At 32.6% G+C, this 22,572-nt stretch overlaps 1 protein-coding gene across 16 annotated transcripts; it reads left to right on the top strand.

Moving 5' to 3' along the window:
- Window positions 1-931: 931 nt before the first annotated feature.
- On the top strand, window positions 932-21,160 carry LOC105776716 (disease resistance protein RPV1). 16 transcript variants are annotated; one of them, XM_052630067.1, is made up of 11 exons: window positions 935-1,520; window positions 2,276-3,715; window positions 7,403-9,017; window positions 10,228-11,226; window positions 11,444-12,277; window positions 12,565-13,002; window positions 13,116-13,313; window positions 13,409-13,473; window positions 19,396-19,461; window positions 19,560-19,603; window positions 20,982-21,160. In XM_052630067.1, the coding sequence occupies exons 2-7, from the start codon at window positions 2,286-2,288 to the stop codon at window positions 13,230-13,232; spliced, it is 5,433 nt and encodes a 1,810-aa protein (XP_052486027.1). In that variant the 5' UTR covers window positions 935-1,520; window positions 2,276-2,285; the 3' UTR covers window positions 13,233-13,313; window positions 13,409-13,473; window positions 19,396-19,461; window positions 19,560-19,603; window positions 20,982-21,160. The 16 variants fall into 16 exon arrangements, with proteins under 16 accessions (XP_052486068.1, XP_052486027.1, XP_052485990.1 ...); XM_052630030.1 differs by having other exon boundaries at window positions 13,409-13,478; XM_012599585.2 differs by having other exon boundaries at window positions 13,404-13,478.
- The last annotated feature ends 1,412 nt before the right edge of the window (window positions 21,161-22,572 follow it).

Raw genomic sequence — 22,572 nt, 5'->3', positions numbered from 1 at the left:
TAGTAAGTTTATGTTTTGGTTACTAAATTTCAATTTGTTACAAAATGATCATTGTCGAATGGGTTGTTAAAATCATTGTTGAATAGCCTTCTTTGTTCACATTGCTGGCACCAGTCAAGAGCTTTCCTTTCCTTCTCTTCTATGGTTTAGTTTTTCATGAAACGGCCTTGAACATCATAAATCCGTTAACCAAAATCTGATTGACTTTCTTCTTCTAGTTCGACACTGACCATTAGATCGACTTAGATCTAAGGTATGTTCTGCTACTTATCAATGTGTATATTCCATCATACTGATCGTCACTTGGAGCTTGCCAATTGGACTTAGAAAAAACCTTAATAGCCTAGTGATTTAAAAGAAAATTTTCGAATAATTCAATGATTATTTATATCTTTTTGAAATTTAATGGGAAAGTGTAAACCTACTTGAGAGAAATTTCAGTTTAAAAACCTCAAATTTAAATCAAACCAGCAGGAGTTTAATCATAGAACTTGAGAGAAATTTGGGGTAATATCTAAGAGACTAAAATTATAAATAGGTTGTTTGTCCTGAGACCCTTGTCCCATCTCAATTTAGTATAAAAATATTGTAACTAGCTTAATAACTACAAACATTAAGAACATCTCAACTTAATTATTTGAATTAATTTTAAACTAATAAGCAATAGTACAACATACACAGGTCCACTTTTCATTTTCAAGAATAAATAAGATGGGTCCTAATGAAAACATATCCATTCACTAGCTTTCTTGACTTTATGCCGATTTCTTAATCTCTAGGCTCAAAATTGGCCGATCATCTCTCCAATAATACGCTTCTCCTTCTTATCCATTTGTTGGATGTGGGTGCAGCTTGACTTTGCTATATTCTTAGTTCTTACTACTTTAATTTAATTTAATATCTAAACTGAATGTGTAATACGTATTATTCTAATAAAAATTATAAATATTTCATTAGGATAGAAATATCAAAGTCAAACTCGAGTATTAAAGCGCGCATTTCTGTGGTTGACAATAATTGCGGCGAATCCTGGCATTTGAGTGTCCTCTCTGTGTATTCATTGTTTCTTTGCTCTGCATCTCAGTTTACACTACAGTTCCCACTGCAACAACCATTTTCAACATTTTCCTTTTTTCTTCTCGAGAAATTAACACCTGCTCTTTCCTATGTTTTTCCCCTTTCATTTCCTGCCTAATTTCTCCCTTTTTCTTTTAATTTATTTTCCACTCTCCTTTTAACTGAAGCAAAAGAGAAGAAGCTACTTATAGTTAAAAAACCACGAAGCTGCACCTTTATTTTACTTTTTCTAGAATACCATTCTCTTTTGTTTCCTTTTATTTACAAAAAAAAAAAAAAAAAAAAAAACCCTCTTGTTAATTTATTCGTCTGCGTTCCTGTTTCTTTTTTTTGCTTCAGTTCAAATTCCATTTGCTTTAAAGGGAAAAGAAGAAGAAGAAGAAGAAGAAGAAGAAGAAGTAGGAGCAGCTTGTAATTAAACTTGTGGTTTAATTATACTTGAGGTAAGTTTCAACACACGAGTACTAAAAATTGAATTTTCTCCATAATGTTTATAGATGCTAATAATATACATAAATTTTTGATGTTAATTCATCTATTTATAGTATTAAATCATAGTTTTAATGGTTACATAACTATAAAATTAATTAAATTATAATTAATTTAAAATAATAAGTGTAATTGGATAAATTCATTTAACTAAACTTTTTAGGATTTAACCAAATCTTTAAATAAAATTAAAATTATTATCTATAAATGTGATAAATCTTATAAAGAATAAAAAATAGTTAAAATAAAAATATTAGTAATGTAATGAACAAATGAGGATATTTTCATCACTTCATAAATTTGTTTAAATTCATACTTTTATAAAATTTATAGATTACATTATTTTAATTGATCTAATTATATTTAATGAAATAATAGTTAATTAGTATCACTTTTTATTATCATACAATAATAAATTATTATTCGATATTAATTTAATAATATAATCAACAATAAAGAATATTAATAATTTTATAAATATTATGGATTATTAAAAAAGTTTGAAGCTACCAAATCCACAAATAAACACACACACATATATATGTATGTATTATCATTATTGGTTTCTTTCTATTTATACTTTTGGTTCACAGCAGTTTCGTTTTAATATATATTTATCTTAATTTGAAGTGGTAAGTTTAATTGTTTCCATCTTCTTTGGTTGTCTACCATTTTGCTTAGGCTTAGCAGAATTGTTTTGTGATCTCAGATCAACGACAATGGCTGGAGAATTCTGTCTGGCTGCTGCTTCTAATGCCGTGGGAACAATGATGGTAAACTATCTGGTGAATCCAATAAAACAGAGTATTCGTTACTCATTTCGTTTCCATAAGTTTGTTCAAGAGCTCCACGAACAACAGAAGAATTTAAAAAGAGAACAAACTCGAGTTAAGGAAGACGTTAAGGAGGCTGAATTGCAGATTCAAACCCAAGTAATTGAGGACTATGTAGATGAATGGTTGACAAATGCAGAAAATGCCTTGAACGATGTACAAAGTTTGGTCCATAGAGTTGAAGAAAATAAAAGATGCTTTGGTTTGTGTCCTACTTGGTGTTGGCGATATCGATTAAGCAAGGAGATTGAGAAGAAGATAGTGTATATCAGTAAACTTGTAGAAGACTCCCATTTTAAACGAATCGGCCATCGTGCGGAGCTTCCTGGCTTAGAATTCTTCACATCTGAACATATTTTGGCTTCCAAATCTTCAACTGCTGCATTCAACAAGATCATGGAAGCATTGAAGGATGATAAAGTCAACATGATTGGAGTATGGGGGATGGGAGGGGTGGGAAAAACCACCTTAGTCAAAGAAGTTGGCAAAAAAACCAAAGAATTACGATGTTTCCATAAAGTTATTGAAGTTGTTGTCTCCCAAACTTCAATCATTGAAAATATTCAGTATAAAATAGCAGACTTCTTGGACTTAAAGTTTGAGAAGACAACTAAAGAAGGAAAAGCAGAGGAATTATGGCTTCGATTGAAAAAAGAAGAAAAGGTCCTCATTATCCTTGATGATATGTGGAATGAGATTCAGATGAATGAGATAGGCCTTCCACTAAATGAAAATGGGAATGGATGTAAAATCATTTTGACAACACGTCGCATGACGGTATGCGAATCTATGGAGTGTCAAGTAATTGTTCCGGTTGATGTTTTGGATAATGATGAAGCATGGACACTATTTAGAATGAAAGCTTACCTTGATGAAAGAGTTTCAAGGGATATTATTGAGACAGCTAAGGAAGTTGCAAAAGAATGCAAGGGTTTACCTGTAGCGATTGTAACGCTAGCAAAGGCTTTAAAAGGTACCAAGACTGTTAAAGGATGGGAAGTAGCTCGCAAAAAGCTTGAAAGAAGTAGATTAATGGAAGTCGGTAACATTGAAGAAGAAGAAGAAAAAAATGCCTACTTGTGTGTCAAGATGAGTTACGAATACTTGAAGAAGGAGACGACCAAGAGATGCTTCTTATTATGTGCTTTATATCCAGAGGATCACTCAATTGACGTGAAACATTTAGTGAGATATGCTTGGGGTTTGGAGTTATTTGACAAGGCTGACTCAATTGAAGAGGTGAGGATTCAAGTTTTGGAAGCTATTGATTACCTCAAAGATTCTTGCTTGCTGTTAAAAGATAAAGATGCTGAAAGGTATGATCCTTAAACTCTAGGGCAAAGCTAATCATGCATGTGGTCTGGGATGATGTTTTTCGTATTTTAAGAAGTAGAATTGTACAGTAATCTAGCCAAGTCCATAAGCTTAGCGAAATGTCATTTTCAGACTCTCCATTAGTATTTAAAATTTGAGTTTAAATTGTTGATTGAGTTTTTGCATGGTTGGCATCGATATTAATGTTAGTATAGGAAAACATGAATTAAAACGTATTAAAGTGTGTTTATCTTCCTATTCAAGGATTGAAAAATGATTTTAAGACCTATTAGTAGTTCTAGGCTTTAGACAAAAAAAATTAAATAATTTATTAGGCACTTAATAATAACATTACACATCATATTTTTTTAGAATGTGAATAATATAATACATCAAAAAATATTAAAATAACTCTTATTATTCTTTTTAGCTCTAAAATTAATAAAATTAAATTTTTATATGAAATTTTAAATCCCTAACTTTTAAATATCTTTAAACCTTAAATCATAATTTAACTATTTCCCTAAATTCATAAATATTAAAATTCTAAAATCTAACCCACCATTCCGTAAATTATAAATGTAGTTGTTGTGTTACTATTATTATCTGTTAATTTATTAAATTTTTAATGTTAATTTTATTTAATTAATCAAATTAGGGTTAAAATATTATTATAGATATATGACGTTAATTAGAATTAAAAAATTGATACATTTTATTCGATACTTAAAAGTGTCATTTTAATATCATCATAATATAATTTAAACTTTTGAGATTTTAATTTTAAAATATTTTCAAAATTTTGAAATAATAAAATATTTTAACATTTTAATAAATCAAACATAAACCCAGGTCTAATTAAGTTTCGACTTAGTTAAATAATCTTATTCATAGACATTTATTCTAAAAGTGGTCTTTGTAGCATTTAGTTCCCTACGCATCCCAAGATTTAATATTAAAGTTTCGGATATTTTAAATTTGAACTTCATATATGTATACATGGACACCTACATACAGAAAGAGAGAGAGTTAAGAAATCAACATTTATAGACGAAACACTAGTTCTTCTTGTTAGGCACTAGCCCCCTACAATCCATTGTTAAGAGAAAATTTTGTGCATCCTTTCAATAAATTATATATAATGTAAAATATATTTAAGATATGCACTTGTCGGGTCTCGAAATAAGGCGTGTTAGATGTCGCACATTTGTGAGATAATGTCTCACGAATATGAAGACTATCACTAATTAAATAAAATTTAATTAAACCAAAACATTTAACATAAAAATCATAAAACCATAACCTTATAAAACTTTAATGGCATAAATTTTAAGTAAACCCCGATTAAAAATCACATTTAACTCCAATGGCAGCGGATCATAACAAATATAATAATTTGCACCAATGGTAATGTGTCAAAAATCACTCTTCTAAATCAATGACATAATTGAAACTGATTTCTAAGTATAAAATACATTTTAGAATGACCACTATTTAACCCCATTAGTAAGGTCAGAGCACAGCATATCAAGAGTAAATCCAAAATTATAAAAATTGACTACCTAAAACATCGTGACTATGTACAAAACATATTCCTAATACAAAAACATAAATCGATGGCACACTTTTCAAAATACATTATAACAAAGTATAATTGAATAGAATAACATATTTCTCAAAAATAATCACATAATCCAATTTAAGTTAAATAATTTAAAATTATACATAGTAAATTTAAAATCATACTAGCATGCTTAACCCAATTTTCACAAAACAAGATTGCATAAATAACATATAACATTTGAGAGTTAAACACTAAAAAATGCCAAGGCACTTATTTGGTCTCTTGAATTGATACTTATGTAATAATTTTCACAAATTTCTTAATAGCGAAAATTTAATAATAGAATTTACAAATCAAAATTCAATCAATTAGTTAGAAGCTTGCAAAGGTATGTATTGTAATCATAAGACATCTTTGTTGTGCAGTTATCCCTAATAAACTAATACAAAGTTGTACAATTTAATAAAATGATATAAAAGCAAGTAAATCAAATTTAATAAAACACATACATATTATAATATAATTAAACAAATTAGTAAAAATCAGTTTTGTATGGTTTCTAGCCAAATAATATGTATTTTAAAAAATTTAAAATTCTTTAATTCTAAACTTTATGATCACTTTGCTTACTTGAAGTCATTCAAACTCAAAATTTACAAAATTTACTTGGTAATTTGGTAATGTAAAAAATGAATTTAAAGAATAAATATAATACTAAAACTTAGAAACTTGATTCGTCAAGATCAGTTACTAAAACTTTAGCTTCAAAAATATAAGGAATCATCACAATCTATCCAGATTTTTTAGATTAACAGTTTCGATTAACTTACTTTGGGGTCTCGTATCTATTAACACGATACTCATATGACTAATATAGCAATATCAAAAGAAAGTAAAAACTTCATACTATGAAAAACACCTAAATTTTGAAATAAATGAACACCTAAATATGGATTTCTAGTGTGTCAAAATCAGCTACTCGAAACTATTACAACCATGGTAGTCGCTACTGTACCGGTACTAGTCATACTGGCCGGTATGTACTGTGCGGTCCTAAACCATACCAAATAGTCTATGTCTTGTTCCTGTCAAAATTTTGATGTGTTTCAACCATTTCTGTATGTTTCGGCCCATTTTGATCAATATCGGTGTGTACCAATCCATGCCTTGTTGGTACAAAATTTTGATATTTTAAACTAATTTTTAATTTTTTTATCTTAACCATTTTAATTTTTCTATAATTATATTTAAAATTAAAAGCTATTAAATCAAATTATTGAACCTAATTAATAATTTTAAAACTTATATTTACATATAAATATATTTATATGATGTAATTAAGATATATTTGCAACTATATATAATATATAAAATTTATTTTATCAAAATAATATGTAATTTATTAAGAAACAAAAAAAAGTAGATTATAAATATAAATGAAAAATATTTAAATGTATATGTAATTTATCAAGAAACTAAAATGAGACTATATATGTGTGTATGAAAATATTTAAAACATCGATGAACCTTATAATAATGACTACATTGATTAAAACCTATATATCGAAAGTTCAAAAATATTTTTTTTCCTAAATTACTCTATTGAAATAGATGCCATACATTCCATTTAAAAGATCTTGAAGAGAACTTTTATTTGGTACTAACAATGTAACCAAAATTTCACTAGAAATTCATCGAATTTTGATTCTATTAAACTAACCTAAATAAATATACAAGTTTTATAAAAAAGTTTAAAACACAAATAAATCAAGTTATCAAAATTACCGTCCAAAAGAAAATGTCGTAAGTGATTCTTTGTTTTTTATGAAATTATAACTATTTTTTTTATGTGAAATGATTTGGCATAATCAAGTTTTGTTACTTAGTGTTACATTGCATATTTGTGAGATTTCTCACAGATGTGTGGTGCAGTTATGCCTTGGTACGGGCATGACAATACTATAAGTAAATTTGATATTTTTCTTATTTTTTCTTCTTGTTTTATTAATTCCTTTTTCTTTATATTGCTTCTTTTATAATTTCTTTATCATTTAATCTTCTAAAAATTACATAATACCAAAATATTGTTCGACGTATATATTCACTTTTATTTTGGCATGATCAGGTATGTTAAGTTACATGACATAGTTCGTGATGTTGCTCTGTGGATTGCATCCAAAGAAGAAAGTGACTTTTTAATAAAATCTAGATTAGAATTACTAAATGAAAGCTTTGAACCCTGTAAGGCAATCTCATTGTTGAATAGGGAACATAAAGTATTTCCTGAGAAATTGGTGCATCCAAATGTTGAGATCCTGTTGCTTAATGACTGTGATATACAAGGTACATGTTTTCAAGGGATGAAAGAATTGAAAGTTTTAAGTCTTACGTCCTTTTCTTCGTGTGTTATTTCCTTGTATGCTCTTACGTTCCTACGAAAACTTCGTGTTCTACATTTGGCCTTTTTTGAGGACTTATCATTCCTTGGAAAGCTAACGACACTTGAGTGTCTTAGTTTGCGTGGTACAAAATTTGAAGGTTTGGCAGATGAATTAGTGAGGTTGGTAAATCTAAAGATATTGGATCTAACCGGATGTAGATTTTCTTCAAGATTTCCCCCTAATGTCATTCGAAGGTTATCTAAGCTAGAGGAGTTGTACTTAAAAGGTTCAAGCATCGGAGAGGAAAGTAACGATATCCTTCTAGAGATAAAATTCCTGACTAGATTGACAGCATTATCCTTGTCGATATCTTCTTCCCATTTTATAGAAGATTTCGAGTTTCCAAGGTTAGAAGAATATAATATATTCTTACGCAGTACACAGGATAAACTTGGGTTTCCACATCCAGAACAGTGGGGAAAATTCCTCATAGGAGAAGCACGAAAAATCAGTTATGAGATTCAAGGTCTAGATTCCGTTGTTAATCTCACAAAAAGATCCTTGAAAATTGAGGGAGTGTTTCCTTACAATGTGGTTTCCCAATTACTTGGGAATTTAGAGTCTCTTCAAGTGTTTGATATCAAGGATGAGTATATAGAAGGCTTGACTGATCAAACACAACAGATTGTGTCGGTTTCAGTGATCTTACAAAACCTAAAACAAGTGAGAATTGAAAATTGCATGAATTTGGAAGTGGTATTTCAAACGGAGAAGGTAGAAGGAAATGAAGCACCACCACTGCTCTCAAATTTAAAGTCTTTACGTCTTAAAAGGTTGATCGATTTGAGCTGTATTTGGGAGTTGCCAACCCAACATGTAAGACTTGAAAGTTTAGTTAATTTGAGGATAGAAGATTGCCCAAGTCTAAAATCACTCTTCTCAGTTTCTCTTGCTCAAGGTCTGGTACTCTTGGAAAAACTTAAGATAATCGGTTGTGGCGAACTGAAGCAAATAGTCACAGAATTGGAAGGTGATGAGGAAGAAATATCCCGAAGCATTGATTCTCATAATTCTTTGTGCTTCCCAAAGTTAAGAAAAGTCCACATAGAGAATTGTGATGGTTTGGAGTATATTTTTCCAACGAAGATGGCTGCACAAGGGCTTCGGGTGTTGACTCTTTCCATAAAGAATTGCTGTCGATTAAAACAAGTGATCAGAGTTGCCAAAGGCATGGTGGAAAATGACATTGTGTTCCAACAACTACAGTTTTTGATATTTTTATCGTCCTTTTCAGTGTCAGGTTGCCCTCAATTAACTGATTCGGGTATTCATTTAGATGCTGAGGAGGCTTATCTAGAGGTACTTTCTTTTTATCCCTTTTTAGTATTCCAGTGTTTGCTAACAGATGCATCAACATTTCACTTAAGCCAATCCCATTTCGAAACAACAAACATCATGAGAATTGGAGTGATGTTGCACCCGTTGGAACACTGCCTTCGATTCTCTCCAATCCACTAGTAATTTATCAGCAAAATCAACAATATGTGATGAAGGAACATCTTGTTTCTTCCATACAAAAAGGTTCCTATAGAACTATGAGACCACCAATATACAATCCTGTAGCATGAGCTCTAAAATTTTAACAATTTTTCGATCAACTGTTTCATGAAGAAGTATCATTAGTTATTCCAAATACCCAACACTTTTAACTATTCCTATTAAAATAATGGCATGTATATTTTCTCAAATCCCCTTCTAATTACATCATAACTTAATCACCTTCAAATTAATCATACTAATATAATTTTTTTTTCTGGGATGAGCACTTTTAAGGAAAAATCCACTTCAACATTTAACTAAAATTATTTACCCTATTAACTATTTAGACTAATTAATTATGTTATAAATATAGATAAACAAATTATGTCAAATTAAATTATAGTAATACATCTCAAATATAGTATAATAAAAAATCAAAACCACAATTTTTCATTATGTCTTTCTTTCTTTCTCTTTCCTTTTTTTTTTCTCATTCTCTCTCCCAATGACCCCACCCCCAACTAAATAAATAAATAAAAGGTAAACTACCTACTTGGTTACTGAACTTTTAAGGTACTTTCATTTTAATCACCTAAAATGAAATGCTTGCAGTTTGGTCATCCAACTTTTAAGCGCTTTCATTTTAGTCACCCAAGCGTTAAATCTGTAACAGTGGTTAATTGTACACTCAACATCATATTTACACTTTCATTTTAGTCATCCAATTTTTAGGTCACTTTCATTTTGGTTACCATTTTTTTTAAGTATTGATTGGGGTAAAAATAATCAAATATTAAAGTGTAAAAGTGATAGAAACTAAAATAATACTAAAAAATTGTTAAATTGTACTTATATTTATCCATTGCCAAAAATTTTAAAAAAATTTAATATTGAAATTTTAAACTTTAAAATATCAAAGTAAATTGAATAAATTGTTGAAATTTTTTGGTCCATCAATAATGTTCATATGTTGTATGCATTTTCGTTTCTTTTTGTTCTTTTGCAATAATCCACTATAAATCAAATTCAGGGGGTTCGATCATCAGCTTTCAAGGAATCGTTTAGCAGTTCAAAGCATCTTCAACTAAGTGAAATTGAGGATCAAAATCTAGTTCCAGAAGCAAACAGAGAGGGACTAAATAGATTAACTTCACTTGAACTTAGACAATGCAAGGATCTTGATTGCTTGGTTGATACCACAACAATGAATGAGCTAACTTCTGCATTCACTCATTTGGAGAGATTAAGTATAAATTATATGGATGGTTTGGAAAGCTTATGCAAGGGTCACCCTCCACAAGGTTTCCTCAAAAACTTGAAAGAATTGCTTATTAGAGACTGTAATAAGTTGCAAGTGGTGTTGTCAATGGATGAACTCCTTTATAACACGGAGCCACTTTCAAAGTTACAATCCTTGGAGCTTGAAAATTTAGCAGAATTGAGATGGTTATTCAAAGGCTCTCCTCATTCTTTCATCTTCCAAAGTCTTAAGGTAGTAAACATAGGTGGATGCGGGGTATTGAAATCCCTCTTTTCACCTTCCCTTATTCAAAGCCTAGTGCTTTTAGAAAAACTCAAGATAAGAAGCTGCCACGAATTGAAAACTCTTTTGGCAGAGCCGGAAAGTGATGATGAAATAATGGAATCAAAGAGTTCTTCCCTTCCTCTGTGTTTGCCGAAACTGAAAACTCTTGACATCCATCATTGTTCAAAACTCGAATATGTTGTGCCAATCACTTTGGCTCAAGGTCTTCCTTCTCTCGAATCGGTTTCAATTTCTCAATGTTATGAATTAAAGCAAGTATTCGGCATGGCGAAAGAACAGGATGGAGTTCAACACGACGGTCTCCTGCTCCTTGCTAGTCTACAACATCTAAATCTTGAGTGGTTACTAAAGTTGACTAGCTTTGCCCCGCAAAACTATATTGTCAAAGCGCCAGCTTTGAAAAGATTTTATGTTTATGATTGTCCTCAATTGACGAACTCTCCCATTCAACATGTCCACAAGAAGCTCGAGTTGAGGTTAGAGGTAGGCTTCGTTTACTCTTTTTTCGATTCCCATTCTGTTGATTACATATCTCTTAACTCATGATTAATAAAAAAATTCTTCTAGGAAATGGTATATTGGTATTGTTTAGTTGAATGGATGACTCAATTGTTATGCTGAATTGTTATCTAATTCAAAATCTAATTGGTTCTTTCATTATTTTTGCCCTGTACTAATTAATGATTTGTTTTCACTTCAGAGTGTTGGATTATCCGCATTCAAGGAATTGTTTGGCAATACGAAAAATCTTCTTGTCCATAGAATTTGGGATGACAAAATTATCATTCCAGATCTTGTAAATTTAGAGCATCATTCGCAAGCAATGATGGGTTTTAAATACAACGGTGAACCTTCCGAAGGTTGCTTTCCAAATCTAAAAAGTTTGAGGGTCAAAAATTGTGTAAACTTGTTGAAAGTATTTGAAATCGCGGAGGGCCTTTATAACCAAGAAGAAAATCAGGCACCACAGATCCTCTCAAAATTGGAGTATTTGGAGCTATATTATTTACTAGACTTAAGACAGATAGTAAAAGGTCCCACCCGTTATGTCAACCTCCAAAGTCTAAAGGTTTTAGACATAATAAGGTGCAGCGAACTGAAATCTCTCTTCCCACTCTCAGTCACTCAAACCCTAAGGTCGTTGGAAGAACTCAATATACATGAATGTGGTGAACTAGTACATGTTTTCATGGAGTTGGAAGAAGAAGAAGAAGAAGAAGATGATGATGATGACGACGACGACGACGACGACGATGATGGAGGAATAGAATCGGATGCACTTTGCTTGCCAAACTTGAAAACTGTGGAGATAACACAATGCCCACGTCTAAAATATGTCTTCCCACTTGCTTTGGCTCGAGGTTTCCCTCGTCTACAAAAGCTACAACTTGTTGGTTTAAGAAGCTTGAGGGGTTTTGTTGCAAGAAACAATTGTTTGGAAGCACCAGCTTTGGAAAATTTATGTATCCATGGCTGTTCAGCATTATCGAATTTCACCTTTCAAAAAGAAGCAAACAACTGTTTTCCATCAAAGGTACTTTTTCTTTTTACCCTTCTTAATTCCTTTTACTCATATGTAAGATACTAATTTGCTTAACCAAATGATAATTCCACTGCAATTTCAATTCCATTTCTATTAGTTATGTCTAATGGAAAGGATAAATCATATAGTATTATTTTTTTTTGAAGTTTTGGCAATATAATTAGTAGTAAAATTTTTAGGAAATATAGTTAATTGATGGACACAAATTCACAATATGGATATTTTTTTCTCTGTAATCATGCTTATATTATGCTTTTTAATTTGGACAAATGTTTCAGCTTCAAGAGGGAGATTTCATCCCAAATCCAAAGAAAATGGAGCTTTTTAATTTGATTTGGCTGCGAGATAATCTTAGAGAACTATTAGTTCACTACAACAATAATTTGACATACATCTTTCCAGTGATGCTCATTCAACATTTATCACAATTAAGCATTCTAGAGATAAAGTCATGTGAGAAATTGAAGGGAATAATTGGCAATGATGACATTTTGGCATCATCATCACAAGGTACTCGATTGGAGATGAAAATGGTATTTCCTCAGTTAAAGCAAATAGTACTTGAAGATTTGCCAAAGCTTGAGAGCTTCAGCCCTGTGAGTTATCATCTGGAATTCCCATGTTTGGATTTGCTTAACATTAAGCAATGTTCCAAGATTATCACAAGTTTCACTGCAGATTATTTAACATTGACTGTGCATGCTAAAACTGATCAGGTATCTATCCTCCCAACACTTTTTTACTATTGTTTCTAATATATATGAAATTGAGTTACTTTTCTTCTCTTTTTATATTATTCTCAACAAAGTTTAATTGTTATGAAATGAAGGCATCCCAACTAGATGATGCTAGTCCCTCACAAGAAGTTATTTTTTGGAAAAGGCGTAGACCTACTTTACTACCTCAGTATATAGAAGAAACTGGAGAAATTTCACCATTAAAGTGAAAAATGTTGCAGAAAGCATACTTGAACTTAAATATCACATCTATAGCATGTGTGACCAAGCTACACTAGTTAATTAACCAGGTAAATATGTCATGATCATCTACTTTTCTTCTCACCTTTGTTTTTTGTTTTTGTCTTTTTAGTTCTAATTATGACTATTTATTAACGAAGATCAGAATGAATGATGGTGAGAATTCGGTTTCAATAGAGTTGCAGGAATCCGCTAAACCAGTTCCACAGTGTAAGGTACTATGTAAAATGTGTATGAACAGAAAGATAAACTGTAGTGTAATTCTTTAATCAATATTTCCTTATCCTTGAACGAACATATTGATGAAGCTTATATACTCATATGAGAATAACTGCTCCTAACCAACTATTTAACAGATTTGATAACAGACTAACAACCTTAACAATCTTTATACTATTGTTTAACACACAGCTCCTCAAACTTATATCATCCAACAAAGTGGCTGGCTTTGATTGCATCATAGTGAGTTACCTCTTTTGGTATATGGAATCTCTTTGCCTAGGATGATCTATGTTGGAACTTAGAAAACAGAATAGGAAATTTCAACTGAAACTTAAGCTTTAAGCTTTGATGTCTTGCTAAACAAACAAAGGAAATAGGCTTAAGTTATAAGAACAGAATGCTTTGAATAAAAACCAAAACAAAAAGAAGAATTTACTGAAAGATTCATCCATCTATTTGAAACAAAAAAAATTACATATATCAAGCAATCAACTTGTCAAAAAAGATAAAAATGTCACCTAAACATACTTAACTCCACTAACAAATTCTTGAAACTTAAAAAACTTTTCTTGCACACTTGGTTAAGCTGATTTATCAAATCTATTAGCACCAAATTACATCAAGTATGTCACTAACTTAGTTCTAATATAACTAAGCAACAAAAAATCAACTAAAAAGTAACAAAATAGCAACGTATGATTCAGCTGTAACTTGCATGGCTCTAACTGCTTTGGTCTACATGTAAGCCATCTTCTAACACTCCTCCTTGGCTTACATGCTGCAAACTCCTAATTTGGCTCTCAAATTCTTGAACCTTGATACACAGAAAGGCTTTGTCAAGATATCAGCTAACTGATCTTCAGAACTGCAATGAACTAGTCTAATTTGTTAAGATTGTTCCATTTCCCTAACAAAATAAAACTTGATCTTAAAATACTTTGTTTTCCCATGAAACACTGGATTCTTTGCAATTGCAACAGCAAACTGGTTATCACATCTGATATTTGTTGCTTCGCTTTGGTGTAAATTCATATCTGCCATGATCTTTCTTAACCACATTGCTTGGTTAACAGCTCCTGCAACTGCTACATATTCAGCCTCAGCTGTTGATTGAGCAACAATAGTTTGTTTCTTTGAACTCCAGCAAAAAAAAGCTGAACCAAGGGTAAACAGATATCCTGAGGTGTTTTTCATGTCATCTATTGATCTTGCCCAGTCACTGTCAGCAAAACCAAGGAGCTTCATGTTGTCAACCTTGGTAAACATCATCTCAAAGCTCAGAGTCCCTTTAATGTACCTAAGGACTCTCTTTACATCTTGAAAATAGTTCACATTGCAGCAATGCATGAACCTTGATAGGAGACTGACTGCAAACATTATATCCAATTTTGTGGCTGTTAAGTAGAGCAAACATCCAACGAGGCTCCTGTAGGTTGATTCACTCACTTTCTCGAAATCACCTTGACTTGTCTGCTTTTCTCCAATAGCAACAGGAGTGCTAGTTGCTTTACAATTCTCTATTGAGAATCTGTTCAGAATTTTCAAGGCAAATGCTTTTTGGCTTAAGAAAATTCATTGCTGAGTCTAAAATACTTCCATGCCAGGGAAATATGACATTTCACCCAAATCTGACATTTCACACATGCTCTTCATTTTGCCTTTGAAATTTGTTAGACAACATTATTTTCACATGTCACCAACAAGTCATCCACATACAGGGAGACTATGAGTAAAGTTTCATCATTTTTCTTCTTCACATACAGTGTTGGCTCACTGATGCTTCTCTTGAACCCCAAGCTTGCTAAGTAAGAGTCGATTCTGTCATACCAGGCCCTTGGTGCCTATTTTAAGCCATACAAGGCTTTTCTTAACTTCTACACTTTGTCTTCTTCACTAGTAACTTTAAAACCTTAAGGCTGTTCAACAAATATCTCCTCATCAAGAAAGCCATTGAGGAAAGTAAATTTTACATCAAGTTGATGTAATCTCTACTGCTTTTGAGTAGTCATTGCAACCAATAGTCTGATTGTATCAAGCCTAGCCATTGGTGCAAATGTCTCAAAGTAGTCAACCCCATACTTCTGACTGAATCCTTTTACTACCAATCTTGCCTTTAGCTTGTTCAAAGTCCCATCAGTATTCTGTTTAGCTCGAAATACCCATTTCACCTATGACTTTTCTATGGATTGGTCTTGCAACTAGATCCCAAGTCTGGTTTTTGTGTATCATGCTCATTTCATCAAGCATGGCTTGTTTCCAGCCTTTTTGTGCTTGAGCCTCTTCAAAACTGGTAGGTTCAACAATTGTTATATCAGCCCTCTCATACACTTTATTAAGTGATCTAGTTCCTTTTACTGGCTCACGATCAATTTCTATCTCAGCATCATTCTGATCAACATCAGTTTGCAATGCCACTAGGTATTTAGCAATACATTCTGGTTCAATCTTATCCCAATTCCAGGTTGACCTCTTATCAAATACAACATCTTTGTTCACAGAGACTTTGAGAGTTGTAGGATCCAGAATTCTATAGCATTTCTTGACACTGTTGTAGCCCATTAAAATGACATGCTGAGCTTTCTTTGCCAATTTGTCCCTCTTGACAGCAGGTATGTATGCATAACATATGCATCCAAAGACTTTTAGGTGAGAAACTAATGGCTTGAACCCAAACCAGGCCTCAAATGGTGTTTTTCCAAGCAATGCTTTAGTTGGCAGCCTGTTTTGAAGATAGACTATAGTGTTTACTACCTCAGCCTAAAAACGCCTAGGCAGATTCCTCTCAAACATCAAACATCTGGCCATATCGATCAAGGTACGATTCTTTCTCTCACTAACACCTGAGGTGTGTAGGTGTTTGTGAGTTGGTGTTAAATCCCTGATTCTTCACAAAAGCATTAAAACATTGCTGAAGTGTACTCTGTGCCATTGTTTGACCTTAATATCTTGAGCTTGCAACTAGATTGAGTTTTTGCTGCAGCTTTGAACTTCCAAAACACTGAGGCTACATTTGACTTGTGCTTTAGGAAGTAAACCTAGCAAAATATTGAATAGTCATCAATGAAAATAATAAAATACCTACTACCATTCAAGGATTGTATCTTCATAGGGCCACATACATCAGTATGGACTAACTGTAACTTTTCGGAGGCTCTCTAAGCCTTGTTTACTAGAAATGGTAGCCTAGCTTGTTTTCCTAGCTGACACACTTCACAAACATCTTGTTTTTTAACTGTTTTTGTGAAATTTTCAACTAAGTCTTCTTTTGACAATTAAAGTAGAGACCTATAGTTAACATGGCCTAATCTTTTATGCCACAGTTTGGACTCATCTAAGGCAATTGTATAGGCACTAGCTAAAGTTTTGTTCTAATCCACAATGAAGCTTTTGTCAATCATGGTTACTGGCATGAGTTTGGATCTACTTGGATCATTAATCAGGCATTCTTTACCTTTGAATACCACAAAGTATCATTTTTCAACTAGTTGAGCAATACTTAGCAGATTTCTGTCTATTTCTGGTACTAACAAAACATTGGAAATGAGTTTGGTACCTGATTAGGTGTCAATCAACACATCTCCCTTACCTTCTGCTTTAATGTATTATCCATTGCCCACTTTCACTTTTGTATTAAAAGTTCTGTTAATGCTTTCAAAAATAGCAGCATCAGGTGTCATGTGGTTGGTGCAACCACTGTCAATCAACTACCCTTTTGTGGTTTTTTTTGGCAGTTGAGCAGGAAATAACAAATACTTGTTCTTCCTGATCATAATTTTCTTCTACCACTTAAGCTTCTGTTCTAGGCTGTTGAGGCTGGTTTTACTTCTATTGGTCTTTGTTTCTACAAACCTTCTCAACATGGCCTATATGTTTACAAACCTTGCACTGCACATCAGGTCTGTACTAGCAGTTTACTTCAGGATAGCTAACTCTTCTGTAATGTGAGCAAGGTCGATACCTTCCTCTTGCTCCATCTCTCTTTGATTTATTTGACCAAGCTTTCTTCCCTTTGTAGCTAGAGGAGCTCGAGCTTGGTCTACTTTTGGCTTGAAAGGTACATTCTTGATTCTCCTTCATCTGCTAGCTATTCTTTGTTCCTGAGCATAGATAGCATTGATCAGCTCAACCAAAGAGATGCTTGACAGATCTCTTGAATCTTCTAAGGAAGAGATTTTGACTTCATATCTCTCAAGTAAAGTTGACATAATCTTCTCTACTATTCTGGCTTCACTGAATTGGTCTCCAAGCAATCTAATACTATTCACAACAGCTATAATCCTATCTAAATATTAATTAACTCTTTCTGATTCCTTCGTCTTCAAGTTTTCAAAGTCTCTTCTCAAATTCAAGAGTTGTTCCTGTCTTTTTTTCAGTTCCTTGAAACTTCTCTTTTTTTGAGCTTGTCCAAGCCTATTTTGAAGTCTCACAGGCCACAATCCTTGTGAAAATCAAGTCTGACACACTGTTTTGAATGCAAGACATTGCCTTATATCTCTTGGCTCTGTCATCAGAGTACTGCCTGATCTGAGCTACCGTAGGGTTAGCTATCAAGGGTTATGGTTTAACATCAGCATTGACAACCTCCCACAAGTCAAATGCTTGTAGGTAGGTCTTCATTTTCACTACCGAAATGTGGTAGTCTTCGCCATTGAATACTAGTGGTGGTGCTAGAGAGAAACTTGATAAATACATTATTTTTGAGATTGGAAAAGAGAAAGGTCCTCTAAGAAATCAGCTCTAAATACCAATTGTTGGAACTTAGAAAACAAAATAGGAAATTTCATTTGAAACTTAAGCTTTAAGCTTTGATGTCTTGCTAAACAAACAAAAGAAATAGGCTTAAGTTATAAGAATAGAATGCTTTGAATAAAAACCAAAACAAGAAGAAGAATTTGCTAAAAGATTCATCCATCTATTTGAAACAAAAAAAAAATACTATATTCAAGCAATCAGCTTGTCAAAAAAGATAAAAATGTCACCTAAATATACCTAACTCCACTAACAAATTCTTGAAACTTTAAAAACTTTTCTTGCACACTGGGTTAAGCTGATTTATCAAATCTATCAGCACCAAATTACATCAAGTATGTCATTAACTTAGTTCTAATATAACTAAGCAATAAAACATCAACTAAAATGTAACAAAACAGCAGCATATTCTTCAGCTGCAACTTGCATGGCTCGAACTACTTTGGTCTGCATGTAAGCCATCTTCTAACAATCTATCTATCTATCTTGATGTACTGCAAAGGTTTGATTTGTGTAACGCCCCAAAACTCTTATTTTTGTTATAGTGAAAATGTGACACAAGTATGTATCGGCATTTGTGGTTAAGTGCTCTGGATGAGTCTAGGAGGTTTTGAGTTCAAGCCCTTTAGCAAATTCTAGTTATTTTCTAACTTAACCCATATTTTTGGCTAGTAGCTTTTTAATTAAAAGTTTGTAAGTACTTACCAGAATGAGCTTGCTGGTCTGAAGGTTAAGGGGAGTGTTGGTTGACAGAGGGTCAAGAGTTCAAATCCTTGCGTGAGTGTAGGGACAAATATTTTTTTTATTTGCTCATCAGTTGGAGAGTTTGAGATGTATTGAAAATTTGAATAGTGGGAGTTTGGTAGAGAGAATTTAGGGGAGTGGATTTTGGGGTTATCATATTTTCTGACCATTATCAACTCCCCACCTTTCTGATGCCATCTCTTCTCCCTTTCTTCTTCAATTTTTGTTTTTCTATTGTCAAACCCAAATTTTTTTTCTTTCCATTATTCGTTCTGTTTCCGTCTCTTTTGTTGGCTACCACACCTTCGTTTCGTTGGGTCAATTTTTGTCGCACGTGCTGGTAAGTAGAGTTTTTGCTCTTTTTAACTTACGATTTTTTTTCCAACTTTGATTCGGGGGGTTTGTGACGTTTGGCAGTAATATCTCGCGTGGATTAAGGGTCTCATCGTGCTATTGCGTAACCAACTATTTCGAGGTGCTGGGGTAAGCTTTTCATCGCGTAAGGGATGCGTTTCTCGTTTCGAATTTGGTTTTAGTTCAATCGATTAAGTGATTAATTGAGTGGAATTGGTCAATTATAGGTTCTAAAGTGCTCGGAGATCGTTGTAGCATCAATCAACACCAGGTGTGTACCCGAAACACAAGAATAAGGGATTCGGTGAAAAGCTGATATTACTTGCTGTTTGGACAGTAGTAGTAGGCTAATTTAAAAAAATCACCATAAATTGTGAGAATCAAATTGGAGGGAGAAAAAAATATGGGATTAAAGATATTTGAGTCTAGTATCTCATAGAAGAAACGAAGTAAGCAAAATAATTTCATATTATGAGATAATGAAATTTTAGTGAGATAGGGTCAGAATGATTTTGGAATCCCTTGTCCCGACTTCCGAAAATTATTAAAAATTATATAAAAATAATTATGGGTTATATTTTATATGTTTAAAATCCTGAATTAGTCTATTTTCAAGATATACAAACAAGAATATCGTACAAAATTTTTATGAGAAGATAATTAATTTTTAGTGTAGAAAGGTCGAAACTGCCAGGCAGTAGTTTAAGAGAAACTTTAAAGAATAAATTGTACTTACTGGCTAAACCAAAAATTCTGAAAATTTTATGTAAGAAGATATGTGAGTCTAGTTTCAGGAAAAATTTGCGGACCTTAATATAGAATTTTGTAGCTTAAGATAAAAATAATTTAGTAACAGTGACTCAAGTAGACAACTTAATGGATTATAAGTAAATAAGTGGAAACACATATGATTAATTATCTAGCATGGGTTACACTAAAATGGATCACGAAGCCAAGGCCAATTTGGGCCATATGGTCCGACACGGGCAAAATTTTTGGGCTTGTAGGCCCATTTTCACTGTTTGACTGATAAGGTTGCACGGGTCGCCCAAGTCGACTGTGAACCTACTCTAGGGACGGTAAGTTTACCTAGACCCCTAATTGACTGAAATGACTGTATGACTGATATGATTAAGCCTAATGATGTCCCAATGATTTGATACTGTATGCTCTGTTTACATGCATGATATTATGTTACAGCATGTCATTTCTGTATATTGCATTATATTGGATTAGGGAATTATAATGTTTGGAGGAAGTGTACTGAAAGGCCTCGAGCCTAAGTTACTGGTAGCTCTGTTGCGAACTACTGTTTAGTGTCGCATTCGGTACTTTTTTTGGAGTGTAGGGATGAGTGGGTTGATTATATCCCCACATGGAGTGTAGGGTTGGACAGAGTTGGAGTGTAGAGGCTGACTGGGTAGGATTTGAAACTGTATATCTGTTACTACATTGAATATTGATACTGTAATGGGCCAAGGCTCAAATTCATGACTGCTTCTGTATTGTAATGGACTAAGGCCCTATTTGAAACTGAAACTATACTGAAATGGGCTTAGGCCCAAAGTGCGATTACCTTCTGACTGTTTGCTTTATATAGGATTACACACTAAGTTTTCTAAACTCACCATTTTGATTTGACTGCACAGGTAATCCCCAGACATAGGCAGATCGGTGCGACGGAGGACTCAGCGGTGGCCACACGACCTATTTAGTTTGACTTAGTAATTAATTATAATTTTGATTTTATTTTGGGGTATTTTACTGTAATAATGATCTCTTTGAGTTTTTGTTTTTAATTTGGGGTTTTTATTGTTTTGATTTACAACTGCTAGTAGTAGAGATAATCGAGTTTTCAAAACAAATCAAACATTTTAACAAAATTCGCACAAACATGAAAACTATTTTGAAAAGCTTCCACAATAAGTGACGTTTTGAAAATTAATAATGTTTTGAAAGAGAGTAACTTTTGAATATGAATTACGTTGAAATTGATCGACACGTCTTGAAATTAAGCATAAGAGAGTGTAAAGACGTGGTAAATATAAGAGGTTTTCGATGACAACTCATTTTTCGAAAAACACTACCATGTGACACCGCCAGATTCGGCCATAACGTCTAGGCCAGGTTGGGGGTGTTACAATTTCTCTTTGTTTTACGCTTTCTTTTTGGGTCACTTTTTATTTTTATTTGTTAAGCTAGAATACTATATTATAAAATAAATCGATTACAAAATTAGGTGATATAAATCCCCAACCACTCTATTCCATGATTCATAGGGAATGTAAAAACATATCCCATCACAGATATCCTCTTTACATGTCCCGTGATGATGGCCCGATACTGCTCTCCCTCCGTTGACTATAGGGACACCTGCAAAAAAGGAAAGGACAAGAATAGAAGCCACAACACGCAAGAAATAGTAAAAATAAAAAAATGTATAATAAACAATACAAAATGGCTATAAAAGCTAGAGAATAGTTTGTATTTGGGGGAATTTTTTTTATGAAAAAAGAAAAAGAAATCAGATTCAAACAATAAAAAAATAAAAGGTGACTTACTTTGTTCATTTTTTGATTCGTAAAGTAAAAAACAATAATAAAAATAAATATTATTACCTGCCCATTCGTGTTTCACCACCATTAGAGGTCTCCTCCTATCACGAAAGTCGTCGATCCCATCAGGGTATCGTTCGGGCTTCGTCAAAAAATGCGATACGAGAGGGCGAATAGGTAGAAAAGGGCAAAGGCCGAATCTTTTCCGTTCTTTTTTATTTTTTTAGGTGTTTGCTTGTAAATCTAAAACCTAGGTTTAAAAAAGGGCCATTTTTTATTTCGCCGGCCACCGTGGAAATAATTATAATTAATTATAATATGATTATTGATGTTGTTTAGTTGGTGCTTTATTATTATAGATATATCATCATTCATTAGTATGACATTTTTGTTTTTTTCGTATATCATCATTTCGTTTATACGTGCTATCATTTTATTATCGCTACAATCATGTCACGAGTCGTGTTTAAATATATTTACTCTTTTCTATACTATACTCAAATAAAAAATACGTTATTTTAAATGTTATGTTCGTTTTGGCACAATGTATAAAAAGAAATTTTTTTAAACCGAGGCAAATGTTCATTATTTTGAATTTAGAAAAGTCGTGTTCTTAACTTACGGAATATGACTTCTTTCTAATACCGAGATAGTCGAATATTTACTTTAGAATAAATAAAAACAA

Source organism: Gossypium raimondii, chromosome 1 (genome assembly GCF_025698545.1).
Source record: "Gossypium raimondii isolate GPD5lz chromosome 1, ASM2569854v1, whole genome shotgun sequence".
NCBI classification, from domain to species: Eukaryota; Viridiplantae; Streptophyta; class Magnoliopsida; order Malvales; family Malvaceae; genus Gossypium; species Gossypium raimondii.
Note: the sequence above shows the minus strand (reverse complement) of the source record. Positions and strands in the feature narration are given on the sequence as shown.

What these genes read in the sequence shown, in the direction of transcription:
- LOC105776716 (XM_052630104.1), top strand. Translation starts at nt 2,286, where the DNA reads ATGGCTGGAGAATTCTGTCTGGCTGCTGCTTCTAATGCCGTGGGAACA. An exon ending in AAAGATAAAGATGCTGAAAG is followed by an intron (nt 3,716 to 7,402) that starts GTATGATCCTTA and finishes TGGCATGATCAG; the next exon opens with GTATGTTAAGTTACATGACA. An exon ending in ACAACTGTTTTCCATCAAAG is followed by an intron (nt 12,278 to 12,564) that starts GTACTTTTTCTT and finishes CAAATGTTTCAG; the next exon opens with CTTCAAGAGGGAGATTTCAT.